Here is a 25,293-nt window from a genome sequence, read left to right as displayed (position 1 = left end):
ACCCAATATGGACGTCGGAATCCTTACCCTGATCAGTGTAGGATGATTATTGCAAAAATCCATTTGAGCCAGCAGATATGCTAACTAAACTAATCAGTTAGAGTCCAGACAATTAAGGTTGATATTCATAAAGCCTCTTTAACTCGCTGCATACAGGTGAAATGTACAGGTAGATTCTTAGAAAAAAGCCGATACTTGATTGACAATTTGGATTTTTTATCCGGCACTCCATAGCATGTTGTATTTTAAATTTTAAAACAATAATTTCTTTTTTTTTTTTTTTTTTGAAGGGGAGAGGAGGTGCAAATTATTTTGTCTTTTTATGTTTTGTAGGTTAAAAATTGCGACCTAATGATGTGTTTATTTAAATTTTATCGCTTGTGCTTAAGATCTGAAAAGAAAGTGGCATTTAAATAACCAAGACGCTTAATACTTCAGAAATTACACATGCGGTACAACTTGTTAAGATAATGTTCGGTGAATTATTTGAATTTATTTTTCAGTCAAAACTGCAGATTTCTTTGATTCATGCTCCATGGTTGGCATCAAGCAGCAACTGTATCAACTGGAGCAGAACACCCACCTGGACACAATGGGGGCTGGCAATACTGTAACATTCCACAGTACTGTAAGTACAGCAATAATATCACAATACTGTAACATTCCACAGTACTGTAAGTACAGCAATAATATCACAATACTGTAACATTCCACAGTACTGTAAGTACAGCAATAATATCACAATACTGTAACATTCCACAGTACTGTAAGTACAGCAATAATATCACAATACTGTAACATTCCACAGTACTGTAAGTACAGCAATAATATCACAATACTGTAACATTCCACAGTACTGTAAGTACAGCAATAATATCACAATACTGTAACATTCCACAGTACTGTAAGTACATCAACAATGCTACAACACTGTAGCATTGTTGATGTACTTACAATGCTTCAGTGTTGTAGCATTGTTGATGTACTTACAATGCTACAACAACAATGCTACAACACTGTGACATTCCTCAGCAATGTAAGTACATCAACAATGCTACAACACTGTGACATTCCTCAGTACTGTAAGTACATCAACAATGGTCCAACACTGTAACATTCCTCAGTACTGTAAGTACATCAACAATGCTACAACACTGTGACATTCCACAGCAATGTAAGTACATCAATAGTGCTACGACACTGTGACATTCCACAGCAATGTAAGTACATCAACAATGCTACAACACTGTGACATTCCACAGCAATGTAAGTACATCAACAATGCTACAACACTGTGACATTCCACAGCAATGTAAGTACATCAATAGTGCTACAACACTGTGACATTCCACAGCAATGTAAGTACATCAACAATGCTACAACACTGTAACATTCCACAGCACTGTAAGTACATCAACAGTGCTACAACACTGTGACATTCCACAGCAATGTAAGTACATCAACAATGCTACAACACTGTAGCATTGTTGATGTACTTACAATGCTTCAGTGTTGTAGCATTGTTGATGTACTTACAATGCTACAACAACAATGCTACAACACTGTGACATTCCACAGCAATGTAAGTACATCAACAATGCTACAACACTGTAACATTCTTCAGTATTGTAAGAAAAATCATCACTAAAACAATGTAGTAATAACCTAAACATTTCATTCACTAGACATGATATAGCATTCATGTAAATATTGTCATTATTTCAGTACTGTCAATACCACAGTATGTACTGGCAAAACTGTTACTTAACATGTATATTGTGCTGGGCAGAATATTTGATCAGAGGTTTCCAAGGTTTTGTCATTGTATTCATTTTTTAATCATATACAAATATGGGAAGTATAAACCACATTGGAGAGTGGCAGCTCTCAATGAATTTTCACAGTGAGTTTTGTGGTGGAGATACATTGTGTTATAAAAGACGCCATTTATGGAATATAAAGAGAATTTCCAGTTTCAAATACTGCTCCACCTGGGAGTGTGTTTAAATGGATTTTGATGTCCTCATTATTTTAATCCATCTTTCTATTTCTCTGTAATTATAAAGACATAAACTAATGGCGTGAGTGAATTGATCTACAGATGCTTTCATCAGGCATTTCAAAAATTAAGGAAAGAGAACAAAAAAGGCACTGTGCCTGGCCATTCATCAATCACTGGCATACTAATTTCTGTTAAGAGTTTCTTCTGTGAGGTTAGCCTAGCTCTCAGCAGATTAAGATACATTGGCCTGCTTTACCACATCTCTACCACTAGCATGGTGTCAACAGAGTGCACAGAGGGCACAGAGGTGAATGACAAACATACATTTTCTTGCTAGGTAATGCAGGCAATTCACTGTGGCACTTTTCTAACTTGTTAATGCCAGTTAATGAAAATGCCTTTCTACTGTGGACCACATACCTCCAAGCCAGTGGGGTCATTGCCCAATTTTAGTGAGCAAGTTTGTGTCACTGCAAAAAGAAGCCAAACTGCACATGTGCTTTGTATCTAATGTGTTTTTTTTTATTTGCCGCATCATGCTGCCTCCCCAATAAGCCTGGTTGAACATCAGTTAGTTCTTACTCCTATCTGAAGTCGTCACTGTGTGAACAAGCCTAGTGAACAATCCACTGTCCTCCAGTAGTTGTATGCAGGCAGTGATGAGTCCAGACGCCTTGTATGTCTGTGTGTGTGGACATATATCACAACCTGGCGGCAGCCACCGCTGGGGGAAAATCTCTACTGGTCACCAACTGCTTTTTTCTGTGTCTGATTTTCTCACCTTCCATATTTTCACCTTTTATCTGGATACCTCAGCTCTGTCATGATTTTAAGCACTTTTCTCTTTTTTTAATATAGGATAAATGGGTAGTTAAGGAGAAATATATGAAAATACTCTGAGAATATTTTTAATAGAATAGTGTATTTTGCTAAGCATAACAGTATACATGTATGACATGCTAACTTGGAATATTACTATACAGAAAGGTATATTATTAAAGGTGTTTATAAATATACTATTTTAATATCACAGGTGAAACTGAACATCATTTTGTACTTGACTTTTTTTTACTTTCCCATATTGTGGAATGTCTTTCCAAGTAAGTGTGTGGTATTGGCCGTGTGTGTGAAACAAAAAGCCAGTTAACTTAGCATTAGAAATTCTGTGAAACCAGTGAGAAAATTCATATTACTTCTGTTCAGAATAAATTAATTTAATTCTCTGTGGTATACCGTATTGCACTGCATTGTTTCTCTAGTATAAATTGTACTTGGTCACCCTGGCAGTGTTTTTTTGCTTACAGTAAATATGTCTATAATCACATAACTTACAATAGAGTACTGTGTGAAAACTGGGGAAATTGACCATCAAAATGATGTAATATACACACTGACACAAAGAGAAGGCAGCCTTACGTGTTTTCTTCTTTTCATGATGTCACACGAGTAACATTATTATTAGCACATTATTTTCAGTGGCAACAAACTGGTAAGGAATTTCTGGGCCCTGAGTGGCCATGAACTGGTAAGGTTTTATGGGTCCTAAGTGGCCATGAACTGCTAGAGTTTTCTGAACCCTGAGTGGCCATGAACTGGTGTAGTTTTTAAGGCCCTTAGTGGCCATGAACTGGTATGGTTTTCTAGGCCCTTAGTGGCCATGAACTGGTATGGTTTTCTAGGCCCTGAGTGGCCATGAACTGGTAAGGTTTTCTAGGCCCCGAGTGGCCATGGACTGGTGTGGTTTTAAAGGCCCTGAGTGACCATGAACTGGTAGGGTTTTCTAGGCCCTGAGTGGCCATGGATTGGTATTGCTTTCTGAACCCTGAGTGGCTATGAACTGGTAGGATTTTCTGGGTTCAGAATGGCCACAAACTTTTTTTGGCCATGGACTGGAAGGGTTTTCTAGACCCTAAATGGCCATGAACTAGTAGGGTTTTCTGTATCCTAGGTGGCCATGAACTGGAAGGGTTTTCTAGACCCTAAATGGCCATGAACTAGTAGGGTTTTCTGGATCTTAAGTGGCCATGAACTGGTAGGGTTTTCTGGGTCCTAAGTGGCCATGAACTGGAAGGGTTTTCTAGACCCTAAATGGCCATGAACTGGACTGGAAGGGTTTTCTAGAACCTAAATGGCCATGAACTAGTAGGGTTTTCTGGATCCTAAGTGGCCATGAACTGGAAGGGTTTTCTAGACCCTAAATGGCCATGAACTAGTAGGGTTTTCTGGATCCTAGGTGGCCATGAACTGGAAGGGTTTTCTAGACCCTAAATGGCCATGAACTAGTAGGGTTTTCTGGATCTTAAGTGTCCATGAACTGGTAGGGTTTTCTGGGCCCCCAGTGGCCATGAACTTGTAGGGTTTTCTGGGCCCTGAGTGGCCATGAACTGGTAGGGTATTCTGGGTCATTTCAAGGATACAACAAATGCCACTGCCTTAAAATCCCATCAGTAGCATTACATGCATGACGTCCTAGACACACCATGATACAAGATGATAAAATGTTGAAAATTGCAAGTGTCATGTGCAGTAATATTTCTGCATAAAACAAGTCATGTTATTTCTCTGTGAATAGAAAAACAGTGGCTGTCCAGTTGAACACCAGTTCAGACTATCTTGGTCAACATGAGGCATGAAATTTCTTTATGTAATAGTAGAAAGGTTAGCTTTTTCTTTACTGGGGACACTTTTTAGCTTTAGAAGAGACCCTACCTGATATTGTGTTTTATCATGTAGAGAAATCAGTCATGAAGAAATTGCTCTCTTAGTTTTAGCCAAGATAGGAAGCCTAATAAAGTTTGGGTCTCTTTAAAAACTAGATGTTGGTTCACTCTGATTTTGCAACATGGATCAACTGTTGGTTTGAACTGTGATCCAAGGCTCTATTCCCATAGATTTTAGATCGATCTATCCCCGCAGGGAGTCTCACTAGATTACTTTCAGATAATCCGACTTAAATGTCCGTCCCGCCTACTACAAGCTGTAAGTGGGTAATTAACTTTCGTGTCCGCCCGGCTGACAGCTATTTAGCGTGAACCCCCAGGGAGTTAGGTCGATCTAAAGTAGGTCGATCTAATCTATGGAAATGGGGTGCAAGTTCCCCAAATTGACCATAGAACTTATATTGTTCATCTCAACTTAAACGCTGGAAGGAGATGTTTACTTTCACCCATGAAAAATCAGTAGTATGTCACTTACAAGGCTTTGGCAGGCCTGTCCAGCTGTAGGCAAGTTAGGTTAATATAGGCCATATATACAGCTACTGTAGTACAGATTTATCCTCCATTAAAATAGCCTGCCACTTTTGGTCTTAAAGAAGGAGATCCTAGATTTTTCTTAATACGCAGGTCCTTGCACTGAGTAGGGTGGAATCACTTAATGAAACCTGACATATGTATTGATATATACCACTGTGGAGCTCAGGTGAGTAAATACCACAGGGAATTAGCATCTATGTAGATACTAATGTAGATGGTTTGTGTACTGAAGAGACTGGAGAGTAGAGAGGTCAAATGTAGGGGTCAGTTGGTCAACGTCTGGCCAGGTGGCTGGTTGGCAGACTGCCAGTGGATGGAGTCTGGACTGAGTTGAGGTTAGGGTTACAGTGCTAGGGGGCGTATCAAAAGTGGGAACTCTTGTAACACGCTGTGATGTGGGTGTTCCTAGCTGTGTTCAGATAATAGCATGGTGTATATGAGGGTGTCAGTACCAAGGGGGTGTATTAGTGGTCTGAACAGTTCTGTTATTTGATATTTGCATGCCATTATATGTCAAAATCTTGTGTTATAATAATAATAATAATAATAATAATAATAATAATAATAATAATAATAATTTATTGAGCACTAAAATATTTCAGTACATTTTACAGGCCCTCTAAACTACTTGTGTTATACATACATGTAATATATATCTAGACATATTATCACACTTATGTGATATCAGGCTTACAAGCGTAAATGCAATTACATGTTTCATAGTTACATTATATACATAATATATATGTAATTTACAGTAACAAGTGGAAATATTACTTAAAAATGTGGGGAATATATATATGAAGCTAGTGTAGGTTTTAGTTTATTAACAAGGGCATATTTGAACTCTAAGTGTAAAGTGGCACTTGATTATTATATATGTAATAAACCATTGCCTTGAGTGCAAACACTAGATATTTCATGACAGAAAAAAAAACTGTTGATCTCTATTTTATGCAGAATTGTGGTGTATTGTGATGTTGTGGCTGAGTATTGCAGAGTTGTGTGGAGTAAAAGAACACTCCATTTTAAATCAAGACATGAAAGCGAATGTTGCATGAAACTGATGACCTGTACATAACTTGTAGTTCTTTGTTGACTTCCAGTGTTAGCTGTGAAACACATTACCAATTTATTATATTGTTATCAAGGCAGATGGCATTTAATCTGTTATCCTATGGAAATCCTGTGGTTTTTGTGGGTACAAAGAAAACGCAGAAAGGAACAAAGGATTTAACTGAAGTTCATTCATTTCGAAGTAGATTAAAAAAGTCTTCATGCATTTGTGGTAGTATAAAGTAGAAAAGTTGATGATTTCATGCCCATTATTTTCATTGTCTCCATCCAATCAAAGTTCATACTAAAAAACATTGATGATTCTGTGTGTAAACGGCACAAAAGAGACTTCAGACATTGAGAAAAATGCAAACATACATAACATTAACATGTTTTCTTCAAGTGCCTAGAAAATGGTCAAGAAAAAAAAAAAAAAAAGAAAAAAAATTATCTGGTTGTTTTTCTGTAAAACTGGTATATTTTGTGTGTTACCTGAAAATGATTGCATGACTTGGGAAAGCAAGGCCATATTAAGTCCGCAGATCTGTTAGTCTGCCGATCAACATGCTCTGAATGTCCTCTGAGTTCATGCAGTGGGATTAAGCTGACAGTTTTGTTGCTCTCATTCTTTTTTATATTTGTCCCATTTTATTCTGGCACATATTAATTAGAGTGCTAGATAAATTGAATAATATAGATTTGTGATATGGGTATTTTTTACTGCATGAATAAATCCATAAATCAAGGAGTTATAACAGATTATAACTCCTTGCATAAATCAAAACAGTTTTGTAAAGAAGATAAGGTAGAAGGTTTTGAAGGAATTCAGTTATAAAAAGGATTTCAGATAAAAAGATGAAGGACATATAGTGTGATAATTTTACAGATTTAAGTGATAACATAGGATTTTGAAAGCAGCCAGGTATAACAAAGACTAGGAGTAGAGAGGTAAACCATTAGTGCTAGTCACAGGGAGCTAGAGCAGAACCAGAGGCAACAGTTTGTTAATGAGTTGTGGAAAAAAAATGCCTTAGGAAATTCAGTAGTGCTGTCATCATATTTGTGGTTTCCTGCTCGCTGAATACCTGAATAGTGTGGATATGGATAATGGAGCCAGAGACAGGTGTGGCCATTTTGTTAATCAGGCCACCTCCCAGCCTCTGTGGTTGGAGAGTACCTTACCATGGTAAACATCTGGAGGTGACGTGTATGGAGTTCTAGTTCTTTGTTGTCTACTTTGTTATTAGTATTGCCAGATATGGAGACACCAAGTTTTATCATACAATTAAAATTTGATGTAGTTTCTAAATAAAAACAAGTGTTTAGGCCCATAAGAATGACAGATATATTCCAAAACATATTCCTGTATTACTGTAAAAACAGGTCTGCAGATTCCGTGTCTTCATATTAGCTACATGATTAAAACCACGCTCCTTAGTTGTCCAAAAATATCAGTGTGGAATATTTATGTAATCTCTTTGAATTAAGAGGTCGTGGCCCATGAATTGATTTATAATTAAATTGACACCAGTGATGATGGAGGTCAGATGGTTAATAAATTAGTGCCTACAAGCCGGTACAGCTGTTTTTATTAAAATGGACAGACATTTTATTTTACATGCCTGAAACTTTTGTCATCATAGACAGGGTATTTTAGTTCAAATATGGACTTGCCTCTGTCTCTCTTTGTGATGTATGGTTACTTTATTAAATCTGACTGTCTTGTCATATGTTGCAATATGAAACATGAATAGTTTCTGCCAGGATACATTTATCCAACTACTTGAACTGATAGAGATTAGTATAGAGTGCATGGTATGTATTTTAGGATCTTTGTGACAAACCCCTTTATTTACAAATTTACAAAAGGTACTATTCACATGAAAATTAAATTTAAAATGACAAAAAGCTCTATAAATTGCTTTGATAATGAGAAAAAAATGAGGAATGGTGATTGAAGTTGATATAGATATTAAGTTCATAAAATGCTTTCTAGAAGGCTGGTGGTATACAGTTTCAGTGTGGTTTCCTTTCAAAGATATCAGAAGAACCAGTTGTACTGGCTGATAGAATTCCTGTGTGAAATACAGTTGTTTTGCTGCAGTCTGGCATATTTTGAGTATATTTTTTATTTCACCAGATAAAATATTATAGAAAAGGGGTTTAGCAACTGAGATGGTCCCTGTTAACAGAAATATGTTTGCTATTTGGTGTCCAGATCATATACAGGTGATTCAAAAAAAATTTTTTTGTGGTAGTGTTTAAAGTAAATTGGAAGTGTGCATGTAGTTATAGTTTGGTGCATTGTTATGCGAAGTCACGGGTACACTGCATATATCATAATGCATGTTTCTATATGTGGACAGGCACATGCATGCGTGCATGTGTGTGTGTGTGTGTGTGTGTGTGTGTGTGAATAACGGAAATGGTATTGTAGAGAAGAAACTATATAATGCTGTGACAGCATTCTCCATGACTGCTTTGACTGATAAAGAATGATGCATTCCTCAGTATGGCAGGGCTGCTGAAGCCTGATGGTTTCAATTAGTTTCTTAATTTCTGAGGAGGGTTTCTAAATTGTTAGCTCTGTATCTGTTGGCACATTGTCTGGCCCCAAGGTGCCCTAGGCCTATTTCCATCACAAAACATTTATTACAGAGGTAGCCTGCAGTCCCTGTTGCTCTATTCCTCTGTAACCTTGGTTTAAAATGGGCTGTCACAATTGTCTGCGTCAAGACAGCAGTGTTAACATTTGATAAACACACAATTTTATGTTAAGAGCTCTATACAAACAGTCAGGTCCCACAGTCTTGGAGGGGACGCGTTCTCCTGGCACTGGGGCCCTGCCCCTATGACAGCGGGCTGTTTGTTGTGACTGGCCTGTGTATTAACTAATTGACCTGGGTCTATTTACAGACTCACTGTTGCAGACAGGGTGGTTTTCCCAGTAATTCATATCGCAGCAGCTATTTGGAAATAAAAAGATGAAAAGCAAAAGGGTGGAAAAGGGCGCCATGCTTGGTTTCAGTGTAAAGGAGGGGGGTGATCTTTGTCTCGTTGCATAATCACATGGTGGCCCAGATTGAAGAAATATTTTGATTCTGTAAGAAAGAATATTATTCTTGTCTTTGACAGAAAAGGATGGTGCAAAGGATGAAAAAAAATTAATGAACCATAGCATATGCATTTTTTGTGTGTACTGAATTCAATAATTTATAGAAAACAGAGTATAAGACATAAGTCTGGACAAAGCATGTTTCCCAACTAAGTGCTGTGACAAGTGATTTGTTGTACCTGGCACACAGGTGTCACCAGCAGGGAAATTAGAGCAGGTGGTTTGACTCTAAAGAGCACCTCATGTATTATAGCAGATTACTCCTGCCTGCTTTGTCTGCTGCTCCTGTCCTCTTTCTTTAATTAAGCAGCATTAACACTCAGGTTACTTCATTCTAGATTCACTTCATTGTGAAGGCAGTGTGCTGCTCATTTTCATTAATACTAAAATGAAGGATGGTCCTCTTTGTGGCTAATGCTTACTTCTTAAGTGTGTACATTAGTAGAATTGATGAGAAAGAAAGAGATTGCAAATGACCTTGACCCCAAAATGACCTTCAAAACAATAACATAAAAGATAAAAGTTCCTTTAAACAACCATGTCTTCCCTATATCTGTTTTGTATTGATGAATATTTGACTTGTTACACATTTGACAAGGAAGGGTTTTAATTAAGATTTATGTTTTTATTTTAGGTGATATGTAGAAGAACAGAAGAGACAGGGAAGGTGAAGGTCCTGCTTCGTTGGAGTCCTGAAGATGTGTAAGTGCTGGCAGTGATCAGAGAAGAATTTATCAGCTGTGTTACGCTGCATATCATAAAGCAGTAATTTTTTCTTCCTCAGTCAACATCTTTGTAAATGTTGCATATTTCCAATATTTCGTTGTGTATCTAGAGCGTCTTCCTCAGGTAATGAGACTGCTCAGGTGAATACAGTCTTTACAGATGTACTGGCTGTCAATGAGTCTTAAGACTGTGTTTGTAACGGGGAGCTTTTTTGGATTCTCTTTGGTTTAACTACCCAGATTCTTGTACAGGTCCATAGGCTGGAGATTTGGAAGGAAAGGGGGAGGGGGTTCAAAAGAATTGCCCTTTATGCCAAAAAAGTCCACTTTGATTTAGATGCTCTGCCTGTGTAAAATTTGGGTTAACTTAGGGGGTAAAATGATCTACTTCTTTAGAAAAGAATTCCCTTTAAAATGGCTAGCTAGGCTACATGTCCGTTATAAGAAGTCTCCCAGGTCAGCAGCAGATCTATATGGTGCAGTCATGTGTAAAACAAGAAGTTTCTAGAACCAGTGCTCTGAACAGTATTTGACAGTTTTCCCTGTCATGAAAATAACAGTTTCAACCTTTCAGTAAGCATTTCCTGAGGTCCAGATCCTATGAGATCCTCTGTCCTGGTAGTGTGGAAGACTTTTACAGAACACGGAGAGTTAGGGTTGACTTGAGCTATCCCAGACTAATGCCCACTATCACAGACTATTAAAAAACAGTGGTTTTGATTAAATGTTGTTATATTTCAATCCAAAGTAAAGAGTTGCAGCCTTTCAGTTAAGAAAAACCAACAAGAGCCTGCTGGAGTCAGTTATTGAAGTATTAGCAAAAACAACACAGGGAATAAAACTTAGCAATATCACTCCTGAGAGATTGATAGCATCTGTGTGCTTTCCAACTGAAGGCACGAAGATTTGTTCACAAGGTGTAAGAAATTAAGAAAACTTATCATTTGTGGTTATGTGGCCTGAAGTCTGGTTTTGTTTTATTTCACTTGTAGCTGAGAGTTTTCTGGACGCATGTAGGGTCAATTTTTTATTAGTCTAAAAAAATTATTTTTAGTGTCTGTACAGATTGAATTTAAGAAATTGCTTCTTATTGTATTTGAACTAATGATTTTTGCATGTCTCATATCAATCCTCGTTATCTTTTTTTTCTTACTGTTTTAGATTACCGGATGAATGGGTCTCAGAAGCTCAGGTGGCATCCAATGCAAAATGTGTCATTCCGATCTCAGATTTACCTCCTGATACTGCCATTAACCTGGACCCATCCATCTACAGACCCATACGATACAGGAAGAGTCGGAGAAAATAAAACACAGGCAGGGAATCAAAATGTACTGTTTCTTCAAGCTTTTTTCTAAAGGGGGTTTCCACTGCAAGTTGCATACATTGTAGGCATTATACTGTGGACTACAAAGCTGTAGGGGGAGCCACAGACAGTGAAGATAGATGCTGATGTGGTATCACTGCAAGGCTGTAGATGGAGCCACAAACAGTGAAGATGGAAGCTAATGTGGTGTTAATGAGATAGCAAGACTGTTTCAGTTGGAAATGACAGGATTGGGGAGAAAGTCTCAAGGAAGGATAATAGACATTTACAACTATTAAATACAAGAAGAGGCATGAAAGCATGTATTGTGTGCTAAAATGATACATGTTTTTATAACTCATACTAGTTTTTTTTACTTTTTTTTTTGGGGGGGGGGGGACAGTAAGCAGACTCTCCCTATAAACACTCGTCATTTATCACCGTGATATTGTTTGTCACATAAGTCTCAATGTTTCAGGCTAAGATGTTGTCAAGTTTGGATTAGAAATGATGTGTATACATGACACCATTTCAATGGAAAAACAAATGATACAGTTTCAAAATTTCTCTTTATTTCCTCTGTTAGCATGAGATGATTAACTGGATAGTATTTTTAGATTTAAAGATATGTGATACATAAATGATTTAGCATGAAATCCAGACAGTAAATGCTGTGCTCTAGAGAAGTCATCACATACTGATTAGCCTTCAGAGTCATGGCTTTTGAATAATATCTTTGGTGTCCCTTTATTTTGTGGTTCCCAGAAGATTATAGTGAAATTGTATTATCTAAAAAGATGTGGATCCAGACATTTTGGAAGAGATGGACCATGAATGGCTGGCTGGATCAGCTTGGATTTAATGGATTAATGTGCCACCATTCTTCACCACATTGATTGTACATTAGTGGCAGTTTTCTGCTGGATTAACTCCTGTGACACTGCTTTGTCCAAAATATTATCCTTGGCATTGAATTTTGAACATAGCAGTGCTTTCATTATTTAAGGATCTGTTATCAAATCAGTTTTTCACAATTATTGTTATCTATTGGGATGAGTCAGAAATTTCTGCAGTTCTAAAGCCATTGACGTCAGATAGAAAGAAAGTTGAACTGTGGAGTGGAAATTTGCAAGAAGAAATTATTTCTGGTTTTCACATATTGCAATGTAATATTTGAAACTTTGCAAACATGGTTATGTACATGCATATGCATTATCAGAGGTAACAATTGACACTTGGTCATAGATGGAGGCATGTGCATTTTATAATTATCTTTTGTCTTTCTCTCTTTCTGTTGTCTTTCTTGGTGATATATTCCTGTAAAAGTATGTGTGCTTGATTTTCGATCTCAGTTGAAAATATGATTCAACATGTGATTATTAGCCTGTCATCAGAATTGAAGAGAAAATACTCTGTCACCCGCTCAGGAATGTTAAAAAAAAAGATGTTTATCACTGGGGTCAACATCTCATGTCTAAAACCCATAATTGCATGATACAAATTGTTGTGTTCAATCAATGATTAATATATATCAGTTAATACAATTTGTATTTTGATAAGTGGCATTTCCAGCAATTTTCCCATGAGGATCTTCCATCTTTATCGAGTGGGAAAACTGTTAGCTTAAGGGTCATAATCACCTGCTTGAATACAGGAAGAGCACCCCTTCTCATTGCTCACACACGTTTTACCTCAGAGGGGAGTTAGCAATAATGAAACCTTGTCACTGCCAGTGAAGGAAAGGAAGTTCTGGGGAAGGCCATTTCAGTTGAAGACCAATCCTTCCATCGAAGCCACTTATGCAAATTTGCAACATCGATATAGCTGAATCCAAATCTGTGGAGACCATAAAATATGCTACTCATCATTATGATTTAGTCTTATTATCAATGAAGGCAGACCAAAGCCTACCTCTTAGACACTCTCAGGGCTGTGTGGTATTACATGGATACTACAGACAAGGAGGCTTGGGACATATGACCTTTGACCTTGGGTTCGCAATGTATTGCATTACAGGATGAGTAAAAAACATCAAAGCATAAAAACAGGATGATATTGAAAAAGATAACAACACCCAGAGCTTGTTTGATTATTTAATAGTCAAATATTAGATGCTGCAACTTTCACATAACAACTCTGCATTGGTTTGGTATATTTATTGCTTCTCTTAGTTGAGCAATGTGCACATACTTGTTCCATTAATTCAAGCGTCTTTCATATTACATCTGGCTTTTTCCAAATATTCTTAGCAATATCAGGACGGTTGAAATATTTTGCTAAGACATTGATGGCAAAATGAGCTCCTGTTATCTCATTCAAGGCTCTAGTCTCATTTGTTGGCAACTGAAAATGTTGCTTGAAGATTGTTTTCATTCCTTTTTTCCAGATAGAAAACACTAGTTTTTTTTTTTTAAGTTTGCAGGATTCAAAAGTTAAAAAATAAAAGATTTCTGCATGGCATGCTCCTAACCAAAAATCATCACTGGACAAATGTTCAATTATCTTCTATAGATAGACATGTCTTGCTTGCAGACAGGAAGGTTGCAATGCCGTCGGTCAATCTGCAATGATATGAATTATTAATACTCTCTCTCTCTCTCTTTCTCTCTGTTGCATGTAGGATGTTATTATTCCCTAGCAGACATTAATCCTACAGAAAGGCATTAAAGACAAGTGTTTGTGAGAGGTGGACCTATGTCCACTCTCTGTCAGTCACTAGGGCATTATACTTTAATTTACTTTAATTGTGGCATAACACGTTGATCTCAGGTCCTGAAACTTCAATGGGGTAAGGTTGTTGGACAGCAGACCCTCCAATATCTTGTGGGAAAAAATCATACAGGATTGTCGGAATGACTTGGAGGTTGGATTTGATTTCTGTAAACTGGCTATAGAGGGAGCTGTTCATGGCCTACTGTCCAAATGATCTCGATTGGAAACTGTTACATTCACATCCAGAATTGAACCTGACCAAATATGAGGAGTTTTGAATGTGCGAATACATTGATTTGTGTGGTATTTGAAGATTTTTAATTGCTCACTGCTTAATAAGTAATTGTTTTACCGTAGTTGGTTTGCTGTATCAGCAATGTGTAGGATGAAGTGACCAGTGAAATGTTATATCAAGTTGCTTGTGGAAATAATTCTGTAAATTTGTGAATTTGGCCATTTTCATTGATGTAAATATGTTAAGAATGTAAAGAAGTTGTTTCAGAAGACAGGTATTGTAAGGTGAGAAATGACGGATAAGAGAGACCGACTACATTTGCGTGCACCTTGTAGCTTATAGTCCTGTAGAATGCATAGTGAATGGGGAAGGGGGGGGGGGGTTAATTTAATGACAGTATATGGCTACGTAGATTTTACTTGCATGACATTTAAGTTCTTTTGAGGGCTTTTTTGCCCTTATGGAAGCCAACATCTCTTTTCAATATTTTTTTCAGCTTTTTTTTTTCAAATGTAGATTGGGTCTCCCAGGTGTGTTAATGATACTGGAGAATTTGAATTCTTTGCAGTATTTATTTTTAGGTATTACTGTTATTTATTGTTTTGATCTAGACAAATCATATTTTCATTAACGGATAATGAGACAAACTTGTCCAAAAGTGTAAACTCTATGTATGATAGGTGCACTTGTAGTTTTGTATAAGAGAAGTGAAATGAATAAAAAGACCATTCTAAATGACTGTGTTTATTGCATTTTTCAAATTCAGTTTTATACAGTTATATACAAGATGTACACATACATGAGCAGGTAAATTGATCAAAACATTTGTTGGCTAAACTCCAGCAGATCTTTGGGAAGTACTAACCTAAGACAAATATGTGGTCAGTATTTGATAAAAGTAAAGGCACTTTTTAGTCACCAACCTTTCAGTTCATACACCATAGCAGTCAACAACATGAAGTGTAAGATACAGAATTTGTAAGTAAATAAAAATTGAAATATTCCCTACCCAGGCCAACAATAAACAACAGTATAGTAGAATGTGCACCTGAAAACATATGCATGTTTCTTTTCCAATATTTTAATACAAAAGGATGCATATGAAAATTATGTAAAAGACAAACATCTGCTTGCGTTTAAAATGTCATTTTTTCCCTTGTAGATAGTAAAATAATGGATTTTTCTTGTGAACATTTATTTCAATTTGAAACCACACCTTTACATAAACATTATTGTGTTTTGGTATGGTATATCTACATATTTATTGACACTGATGACAGAGATGCCATGGTGCAATAAAATGGGTGCCAAAAAGTTATTTGAGCAATTGAAAGAAATTTAAAATTGGCCTAAACCTTGACTTCAAGAGCAGCGTGTAGATATAAAGAAAATATATCAAGACAGTTTGCCTCTTTATCTCACAAATCTCAAATTCCTAACAGATGTTTTTCACAAGATGTGATATTTTCCTAGGACAAGAAAAGTTGTTTCCAGTTCACCTGGCGGACATAACATGTTAGTCATAAAATGCAACATTTTACCAGATAACATATCTAAATCAATCAGAAATAAAAAGGCAAAGAATGCTTCTTAGTTCTCGTATTCCCCCCAACAATGAAATGTTACACTTTCACCTGACGTCATTTGGAGGTTTTTTTTGTCTCTATAGGATACAACCTTACAGTAAAAACTACTGGTCTGACATTAAAAGGGTTATCAACTGTATTTTCTGTCTATTGTATTATTGAAGGTTTAAAAATATGGTTATGGTTGTGAGCAACTTTGATTCTGAACAAACTGCTATTTTTATGCAGTTATAGGCTGAAATAGTTTTTCAGTTTTTGTCTGGAAATTAACCTGTTAACTAACATAATATTTGTGTTGTCTCAGTGAAAACAAGAAGAGTTAAATACAGCCATGAAACCAGGAATAAACTAAACTGAATACAGATCTGTCACTGCACCACAGGGGACACAGCAAGAGATACTGAAAGATTATTACCAGCAGTATTTAATGGTGAAGCTGCATTAAACTCTCCTCATGTCTCCTGATTAAAATCAAATCTGGCAAAAAAGTATTCTTCCATTCACGCCTTCTGTGTCTCAGGTGGAGGTTCAGATTTCTGAGAGACCACAGTTCCTTCCCTTGGTCCTCCTACTGTAGATGGCGGCATATTCATGGTGGGAGCGGGAGTCATGGGGGTACGCCGTGACTTGCGACTCTCGGGTACGTCCTCCTGTTGACTGTAGTACTGCTGTAAGAGCCACTCTGGTCCTTGAGTGTGGAAATTTTGGCTCAGGTCGAAGAGGTTGACAACAGATAATTTCTGGTGATCAGTCAAAGAAGTTTAAGCAGTAATTTTACAGGAATTTTGTTAATAGTAGAGTACATATTTTCATTTAGCCCCAACATCAATTTACTGCAGAAAATGCATATCATATGGAAAACATTCTTTTCCAAATGGTGCAAATTCACAATTAAATTAGATAAATTAATATTCAAATGTTTCTTAATGCCATACATTAAAATAAAGTTTGGAAGAAGATATTAAGAAAATAAACAATAATATAAAAGAATTAATAACTTTCACATATCACAACAAGAAAAAGATACATTTTTGGGTAATGGCGGCAACTGCAGCATCGAGGGAGGTTGGGATAACCTGACGTCTGACGAACCTGAGAAAAATAATGCAAGAAAATAACAAACAAAAATCAAAAAAGGGTACAGAACTACTTGTGATCTTACCAACAACTTAAAAAGACCCAATGAGTTAATAAAACCATGAAAGTCTCCTGGCAAAGCAGATGTCAAAATCCGTGACTCACCTGTAGGATGAAAATACTGATGAGCTCTAGGGTTGTAGACAGCACCACTCTTAAAAGGCATAAATAAGGCAGGAAGACTAACATCTGAAATTCAAGGAAAAATCACTCTTTAAGGCATATCTAAGTAAACTTTTAAGCATTATTTTTTAGTTGAATGCATTCAAGATGAACCAACTTACAGAACAAAATTGAGAAATAAAAAAACTTAATTATTTAAATTTAAAAATCTTACAAGCAAAAGTTACCCTGAAACTTGCAGCAAATAGTTATATTACAAATCTCAGTTCAATCCCCTACGTACTCCCATACCCAGGGGCGGAACCAGAGATATTTTCTGACAGTCTTCCAAATTATCCTTGTTGATCCATTCTCAATTTTTGACCATCTTCCCACAGAAAAAATTAGATACCCATCAATGTAACATTGAAAATCTGACCATCTTCCGTAAGCCCCAGAAGACGGCCTCAATCCACCCCTGATATCTCTCCTTTATGGTACCCACCTCTCAAAGCGTCATACATCTCACCGCCTGGGTCATGTGACAGTTTGTATTGAGTTGCTAGCTGTCGCTCTATTGTGTCTTGTATATCACGTAATGTCTTTTCATGGAGATCTTTCTTTTTCTTGTAATTCTCATCTTGCAAGACTTGCATTCTCTCAAAGAACTAGAAATGTAAAATAAAGTGAACTTAATCATGTGTGCATATTGAATGCAAATGATCAATATATCTATACCATTATCAAAAACAATAATGTACAGATGGCAGTGGAAGTAGTAAAACAACACCAAAGACCAAGTTTGTTTTTATTTTGGGTACAATCAATGAAGTTTACCTAGTCATTCTAACATGTGGCATGCAAAACCTTCATTAACATTAGTACAGCTCATACCAACATGCCATTTAATGATTTCATAATAAACTATCAGCTTACATCTTCAGGCAAAGTTTCTCCCCATTTAGGCAATGGTTTTCCCACTAGGAAATTCTTCTTTGGTCTTGTAGGAGGACTTGACGAAAAAAAAAAAGATATTTGTGATGCCATAGGAGTTTTTTACAAAGATACTCTGCAGCAAATTTGTTAATATGACAATAAACAATATTTTTTATCCTTTATTCTTTTGATTATAATACTTTTCATGTCTAAAGGAGTTTTAAATAATAAATTCTCTATAAAACAACAAAAAGTAAAACATACTGTGGTATTATCATCCTAACTGGCTTGGGTTTCTTAACCTTTTCTTTTGGTGCAGATGAGGGGCGGTTCCTCTCTGGAGGAGGGGAGGGGCTCTTCTGCCTCACTTTGGGACTGGGAGTCCTGGTCCGCTCCACTGTCACTACCTTGGGGTTGTTTCTTAAATCCTCTAAACTCTCTGCAAGTTCTTGTAGCCTAGCTCTGGAGAAAGAAGAATACTAATAAATACTATGTGTGTGTGTATGTATATATATATATATATATATATATATATAGGTCCTCCTGGAGAGCGACGAACAGTTGCATAAACTTGAAAAAGTTAATGCACATGTAAAAAGTTCATAAAATTACAGAGATGAGTAAATACATAAACCACAAATCATGTTCATTATAAAAACTTTTCTGTGTTGTCAAGAGAGAACAACTGTTGCCAATGCACATACTCGTATTCCTGTTGTAGCAGCTCCATTTCCTCCTTGTGTTTCTCCATCACTTGTTCCAGCTCTTCTTTTGGTACAATTTCCTTCAAGAAATAAAACATGCACCACGTATGGATGATAAAAGTTACAAATGATTGTAAAATATAAATAAAGAGAAGGATGAAAAATTTTTTAACATGCAACTACCTGTAAGTTATATGTGGATGGCATTGGAATATGAATGAATAATTGAAACTCTTATGTACATACTGTTTGCATACAACAATGAAGCATCTTTGCATGCTAACTTGTAATCCTTTTAATATCATAGTTTGAACGCAACAACTTTCACTAAAAACTAGTTCAATCAAACAATGGAATTAATCAAAACAAAAATGTTCCATAGGAATCACTTGAGATAAACCAAAGTCTTGTGACTTTTTTGTCTCACATGACATCACACATTATTTCCATTTGTTTGATACTGTCAAGAAAACTATTTCTGTTCTCAGTTATTCCCTTTATGATATGTAACTAAAATTTTACTTGGGTGGGTTCTGGGGACATGGACATCACAGATAAAGCTTTCTCCACAGTTTCAGGGTGAAGGTCTTCCTTACTGGTCACTCTTAGGTCAATGCCGGTCAGTTCATACACAAGGTCTGTGGCAGAGGCAGTCGCTGAGTGGAGGAAAAATTAAATTCTGATAACATACAATTAAATAAATGTCTAAACCCCTGACTAATAGTAAAGACAGTGTCTTTAATGATGAAATATGGAAGACAGCACATTAAGTAATCAATTACAAATATCAAACTGTACATAATGTTTGAACTATCAAACTCATTACCATACACCTTTCACAAATCTAGAATCAGTGATATATGTACATATATATAATCAAAACTTACTAATTTTTTTATCCGCCACTTGAAGTTGTGTTCGTTTCTCCCAGAAGAGAATCAGAGGTTGCATTCCTGCAGGCATGTGAACACCCGCGGCATTAGTGGCATGTATAGAGTAGAGGGGGAAAGACAGGGGGGATGTGGCCGCTATTAACGCCTCCTTTTCAGTTTGGAGGTCAAAGGGAGCAGCTGCTGGATTTCCATCCACCGAAGGAACGGGTGTAACATAGCCCTCTTCTCCATCTGGGTCAGGGTCATCTGGGGGTACAATAATACTGGGGAGGTCCTGGAATAGCAGTGCAGTGTATGTATGAGGATTGATTTAAGATATATATTGGAATGAGGTACAGGTTTAAATGGGACAACAACACTTGAAAGTAAATGACGGTTGAAAATTTAATTTATGAATTAAAAAATGCTGATAGAGGGAATTACCAAAAAGGATCTATTGAACCTATTCAATATGGCAACATTCAATTGAAATTCTACAAGGCAAAGGGCAACACATTTCATTTATCAAATTCTAAAACTTACCAATTGGTTTTCAATATCATTTAAATCAATAGTTGCCATGGCAAACATCTCTTCCTCTGGCCCATGATGCACTGCTACCTTGATGTGTTCTGGAATAATACTCACTGGCCTTTTAACACCAGGGGCGACTTCATTGGGCACTTTGAACACATAATCTTCAAAGCTGAAAAGTGTAATTTATTCTATATTTATTTACAGTTTTGACTTAAAGGGTAGAAGAAACATCTCCGATGTGGAATAATAAAAAACCAGTAATATGCATTAATCTGGTATAAAAATACCTAAATAAATAGAAAACTTACACAATGGGAGGTTCCTTTGGTTTTTTCTCTTCTTTCTTTTCTTCTTTAACTGTAAACAAAATTGAATTTCAATAAAATATGAATCCCTGTAAAGCTTATGCCATCTAATAAGTTATATCTCACTGTAAAAAATGTCCATTCACTTACAGAGGCTATCATCAGTTATATATGATGGGATGTTATAAAATGTGTGAATGAAGCCAGATGTGCTGGTAAACTGTTATTTATCTACAGGTCCTCAAACCCAGGAACATAAAGCACATGAAATTTGCAACACTGAACAGTCATGGAGCCTTTTTTTAAATGCCATAGTTTTTTTTAACACCACATAAGATGAAATCTTAAAGAATACCTGGAGCTTTGGTACCAATTAAACCCCTCTTCTTTTTGGGTGGGGATTTGGGTTTCTTTTCTTCCTCATCCTCCTAAAAAAATAAAAATGAACATCAAATAAACTCCCCCATCTTATATTCAAAATAATTGAAATATATTATACCAAAATCTTTTAAAAACATTACTATGTTTTCTCCCATAAAATAACATAAATTGCTTAAAAGTAAAACTTGCTCTTCACAAGCTAACAGTTATGATTTTGCTATATCTTATTGCACCGACTTTCCATAATCATAGATTAGTGTATTTAGTTACAATCAAACCAGTTTGTATCTTTGCACCTACCGATTCCACTGGTAAAGGATCTAGTATTTTTGTCTTGAAGAATTCTGTTTTGTAGCTGATCACACATTTGAGGTCCCTGATTTCATCCAAACCCTGAGGTTTTAGAACCCTGATGTGAAGGTACCTGTCATAACTGGGTTCATGTGTCCATATTGCTTTGTCTGACATCTCAGGCTTTTCTGGCTCCACGAACGTGACTTTCTATTATCAGAAAAAAAGCAGCAAGTGAACTAAGTACAAATAAACATTTCTTGATTATACAGTGATACATGTGATATTTACCCAATGATGAGAGAAAAAACACCATTGGCCCCATTCAGAATAGGGTCCGAGGGTCAAATATGGCCAACCCACTTGAATACTTCCCCAGGGATGTGTATTCAGTGTTTACTGGCAGATTAGATGGCAAGCTTTGCAGTGGGTCACCATATTTGACCCTCGCACTAGTTAGTCCCCTATTCTGAAAGGTTCCATTGAGGAGAAAGAATGTAAAATTGTTTACGTATAGGCTTTAACTTCTACAAACCTTGCTTGAGCTTTTCCTGCTTTCTGTTCTGGCATCAACTTCTGCCTCGTCATCAGCGTCATCATCTGAAGACTCCTCCTCCTCCTCTCCAGGGAGACCTGGCATCTTCACCTTCAGCTCGGCCTCCCCGCTGCCCACGCTACTGCCATCTCCCACATTACCCTCATCTTCTTCACCCTGCTCAGACAGTAATGCATTTTCTTGTTAAAACTTCAAGTTCAGGTATATTGATTTATTCCAATAAATTCTGATGTTGGCTCAATGAAACGTCACTTATAAAGTAAGTTCACTTCAGCTTCTTTCTTTAAACTTAAAATGTTATGCTGTGAAACTGTAAATGTAGTGTTAAGGAAGCTGGAGTTTATGAACTGCAAATACAATAATGGCTCGATCTTTTCAATGGGCAAAAAATATCAAACTTTTAAATACATAATTTTATAATCACATAATTATATTTCTGTATAGCATGTGTGGTGCTATTTCTGCATAGAATAGAAATTTAGGGAAGCCTGCCTTTTAATTTTGTATCTTAATAAATACAGTATCTGAAAAAATTCACAATTAGCCCCAGTTGAAAAGAATGAGTAATTACAGTAGTAATATTAGACTAGTGAAATATAACAACAAAAACAATCAATATATAGTTTTTGATGGTACATGATAAATAATATGTTTTAGATCACCTGTAGTTCATCATCACTTTCAGCAGGTTCTGAATTCCCAGATGTTATTAGCTGTGTTTTATTATCTTCTTCGTCATCCCAATCTTCTTCCTCGTCATCACTTCTGTCTAGTTGACGAAGATAGCCCTGCAGGACCTCAAGACTGAAATAGGGATACAAGTAGCCTGGATACTCAATTCCATAATTTCACATCTGATAAAATTCATACTTGGTGAAAATATTCAATTAACTAAATGAAATTCATACTGATACTTTGTATAACAATAAGACACCAGCTGGAATCCATTTTGTACCAGTCTGTCTTATGTAAGCCTTTTATTCATCTTTAATCCTTACCCTAGCTTAGACTTCTCCTTTACAGATTCTATCAGAAACTTCCAGCGCCTGCCATGCCCTTTTTTAGTTGTCATGCGTGCAAAAAGTTTCTCCCAATTCATTATGCGTTTCTCTCTGGCTATTCTTTTGGACTAAAATATGAAAACATGAATTATAAATTATAAATGAGTGCTAAACATCAAACTAATGTGTTCATTGATTACTCTCCCTTCCACTTTGAATGACAAAAAAGGTAATCAAAATTAAAAGAAAAATCTATTGATTATTGGATTTCTTCTTTCAACGAAAAAAAAAAGATTAATGTAAAACACTGCAGGACTATTTGTCAGCAAAATTATCTTTAGGGGCAATAGGTTTTGAGGGATGGGGGGTATCCAGGAGTTGAGAATGTCTGAGTGGGTTGGGAGGGGGGTACAGGGGGAGGTTTCTTGTTATTACACACAATCTATACAATGTATGTAATATTGTGCCCCTCACATGAGCATCCACAAGCTGCAGTCTCTTTATAGCCACATTTAGCTGCCTTTGTTTATTTTCATAATCTTCATGTAATTTCTTCAGAGCCGCACTTTTTTCTTCCCACGGAGTGGAGTACACCCGTACCAATCGAACCAGTTCATTCACTGGCTCATTCAGGTCTGTCATCCTGTTGAATACAGAATTACATTAATAGGAGACAAAGAAGTGACAATTTTGGCAGAAAAACAGAGCAAAACTTTTATCACCAATATCTAAATGGTTTGAAATAAAAGAAATATTTGCAAAAATGTTAATATACTGTATACATTACCATAATTACTGACTACTGTGTGTATAAGGGTACTGTCAGGGTTATCCAAACAAACTCATTGTTTATTGCCTTACATACATTTTCTAGATAACAGATAAATCTTCAGTGTTCACTGCCTAAATTCCTTAGAATTTACACAAATGAAATCTTACCAATGACGTCATGATTCCTATTTTTGGTAATAAAATGCAAAAACGGTGTCTCAAATTTCTCCTTTACCTGAGCACCCATTAACACCATTTCCAGGCCAATTTAATAACTTGATAATAAACCCTTACAGTACCCTTGAAGAGACTTTCTTCTTAAAGGATACTGATAACTTGTCACTCTTTGTTTAAATGGTGAAATCATGGGTGAGATGTAAATTCAAATGTCCCAGGTCACTGAACTTACCGCCTGTATACTTTTCCTGAAGTAATTCCAATCTTCATCAAGACATTGGGGGGTAAAGCATGGCGAAGCAGCTCATTTTTCAGATCCAAAAACTAGAAGATAAATAAATGTTAAGGAGATACTGACTTAAAAAAGGATATACATCCCATGATTACCACAAGTCAAAATCAAAGAGAATTAGTCTAATAAGAGGAAAAAGTAAACATATATTTTTCTAAAAAAAAAAGGATACACAACTGTCATAAAGTGGATAATTTCTGTATTACTGTGAGATAGTGTTCTATGGATAAGAGATGAAGTCATTTTTCACAACAGTTATTAAAAAATAAAATAAAAAATAATCATAAAATTGTCCAGGTCTGCAATAGTTATCAGAGAACATATCTCCTAGCATATTACTCTATTTTGATATTACTGGTATTTTTACAATGAAATAATACCGTATTTTTGCACACAAAATTACAGGGACCTCACCTCTTGTAACTCCTCATGCACCAAAGCTATTGCATTCAATACCCCATCACACAAGTTATCAAACTGGTTGGGGCCTTTCTTTCTAATCCCCCCTCCACCTTCATCCTAGTAATGAAATATAGAAAGCTGTCAAAATATGATTAATTCACATGCCACTTAATTGTCATATAAACTTAAGACATCAATGTTATATATTACTGTAACATGTGGATCATCCATAATACTAACACAATAATTTTTTAGCTTTCGTTAAGGAGTAGCTTTAGATTTGCTATGGACTTGACAAATCTTAAAGCAACATTTATTATCCTTCTGTATTATTTGAAATTACAACAATTACAAGTAAAAACGTCAATCCTGTCTTCAATTTCCTTACCCCTGATGCTTGTGATCCATCCCAGGATTCTTCGTCATCTTCTTCACGTACTGCTTCCATTGCAACTGGCTGGCGGGCTACAAATATCAAGACTCTCATTATCATATCAGCAGCATTATTAATACAATAATTATGATATTATTGGCACAGGTACAGTACGTTAAATTGGTTATTTTTAACACGATAAACGCCACTTTGAATTATAAGTAATGAAAACAAAACTCATGGCCATTGAAAAAGGGTACTCCAATTACACAGTTTTTCAATTCATTGTCCATTTTACGATTTAATTTAACATAATGCTGTACCTCTTTCCATAATATTCCCTCTCCTTCCCTAATGGGAGCCCAGACTGTTTGATGTTGCTACGTCATGTGACCGTAATTGGATCTTGCCTAACTGATATTTATAAAGAATTTGTTCAAATAATGCATCTTGTCAACATCATAT

General features: G+C 36.2%; 2 protein-coding genes across 2 annotated transcripts in view; one reads left to right on the top strand and one right to left on the bottom strand.

Annotated features, from left to right (window-relative positions):
* The window catches only part of LOC106174836 (uncharacterized), a 26,422-nt gene extending 11,278 nt beyond the window's left edge, over positions 1-15,144 (top strand). Inside the window, exons 3-5 of the mRNA XM_013556529.2 lie at positions 504-628; positions 10,062-10,129; positions 11,314-15,144. Of these exons, the coding sequence (XP_013411983.2) occupies positions 504-628; positions 10,062-10,129; positions 11,314-11,461 (341 nt within the window). The 3' untranslated portion in view covers positions 11,462-15,144. The remainder of the gene's footprint in view (positions 1-503; positions 629-10,061; positions 10,130-11,313) is intronic.
* On the bottom strand, positions 15,134-25,293 carry LOC106174841 (uncharacterized). The gene is made up of 21 exons (XM_013556547.2): positions 25,152-25,293; positions 24,844-24,920; positions 24,468-24,572; positions 23,994-24,085; positions 23,288-23,456; positions 22,811-22,941; positions 22,475-22,616; positions 21,792-21,968; positions 21,266-21,466; positions 20,940-21,012; positions 20,588-20,636; positions 20,286-20,448; positions 19,758-20,037; positions 19,393-19,526; positions 18,871-18,950; positions 18,431-18,628; positions 18,167-18,242; positions 17,736-17,898; positions 17,234-17,317; positions 17,019-17,083; positions 15,134-16,731 (listed from the first exon to the last, which is right to left on the bottom strand). The coding sequence occupies exons 1-21, from the start codon at positions 25,159-25,161 to the stop codon at positions 16,492-16,494; spliced, it is 2,709 nt and encodes a 902-aa protein (XP_013412001.2). The 5' UTR covers positions 25,162-25,293; the 3' UTR covers positions 15,134-16,491.

This window comes from Lingula anatina, chromosome 1 (genome assembly GCF_051362555.1).
Source record: "Lingula anatina isolate TDL-2025a chromosome 1, LinAna3.0, whole genome shotgun sequence".
Lineage (NCBI taxonomy): Eukaryota > Metazoa > Brachiopoda > Lingulata > Lingulida > Lingulidae > Lingula > Lingula anatina.
This window is presented reverse-complemented; position numbering and strand designations above follow the sequence as displayed.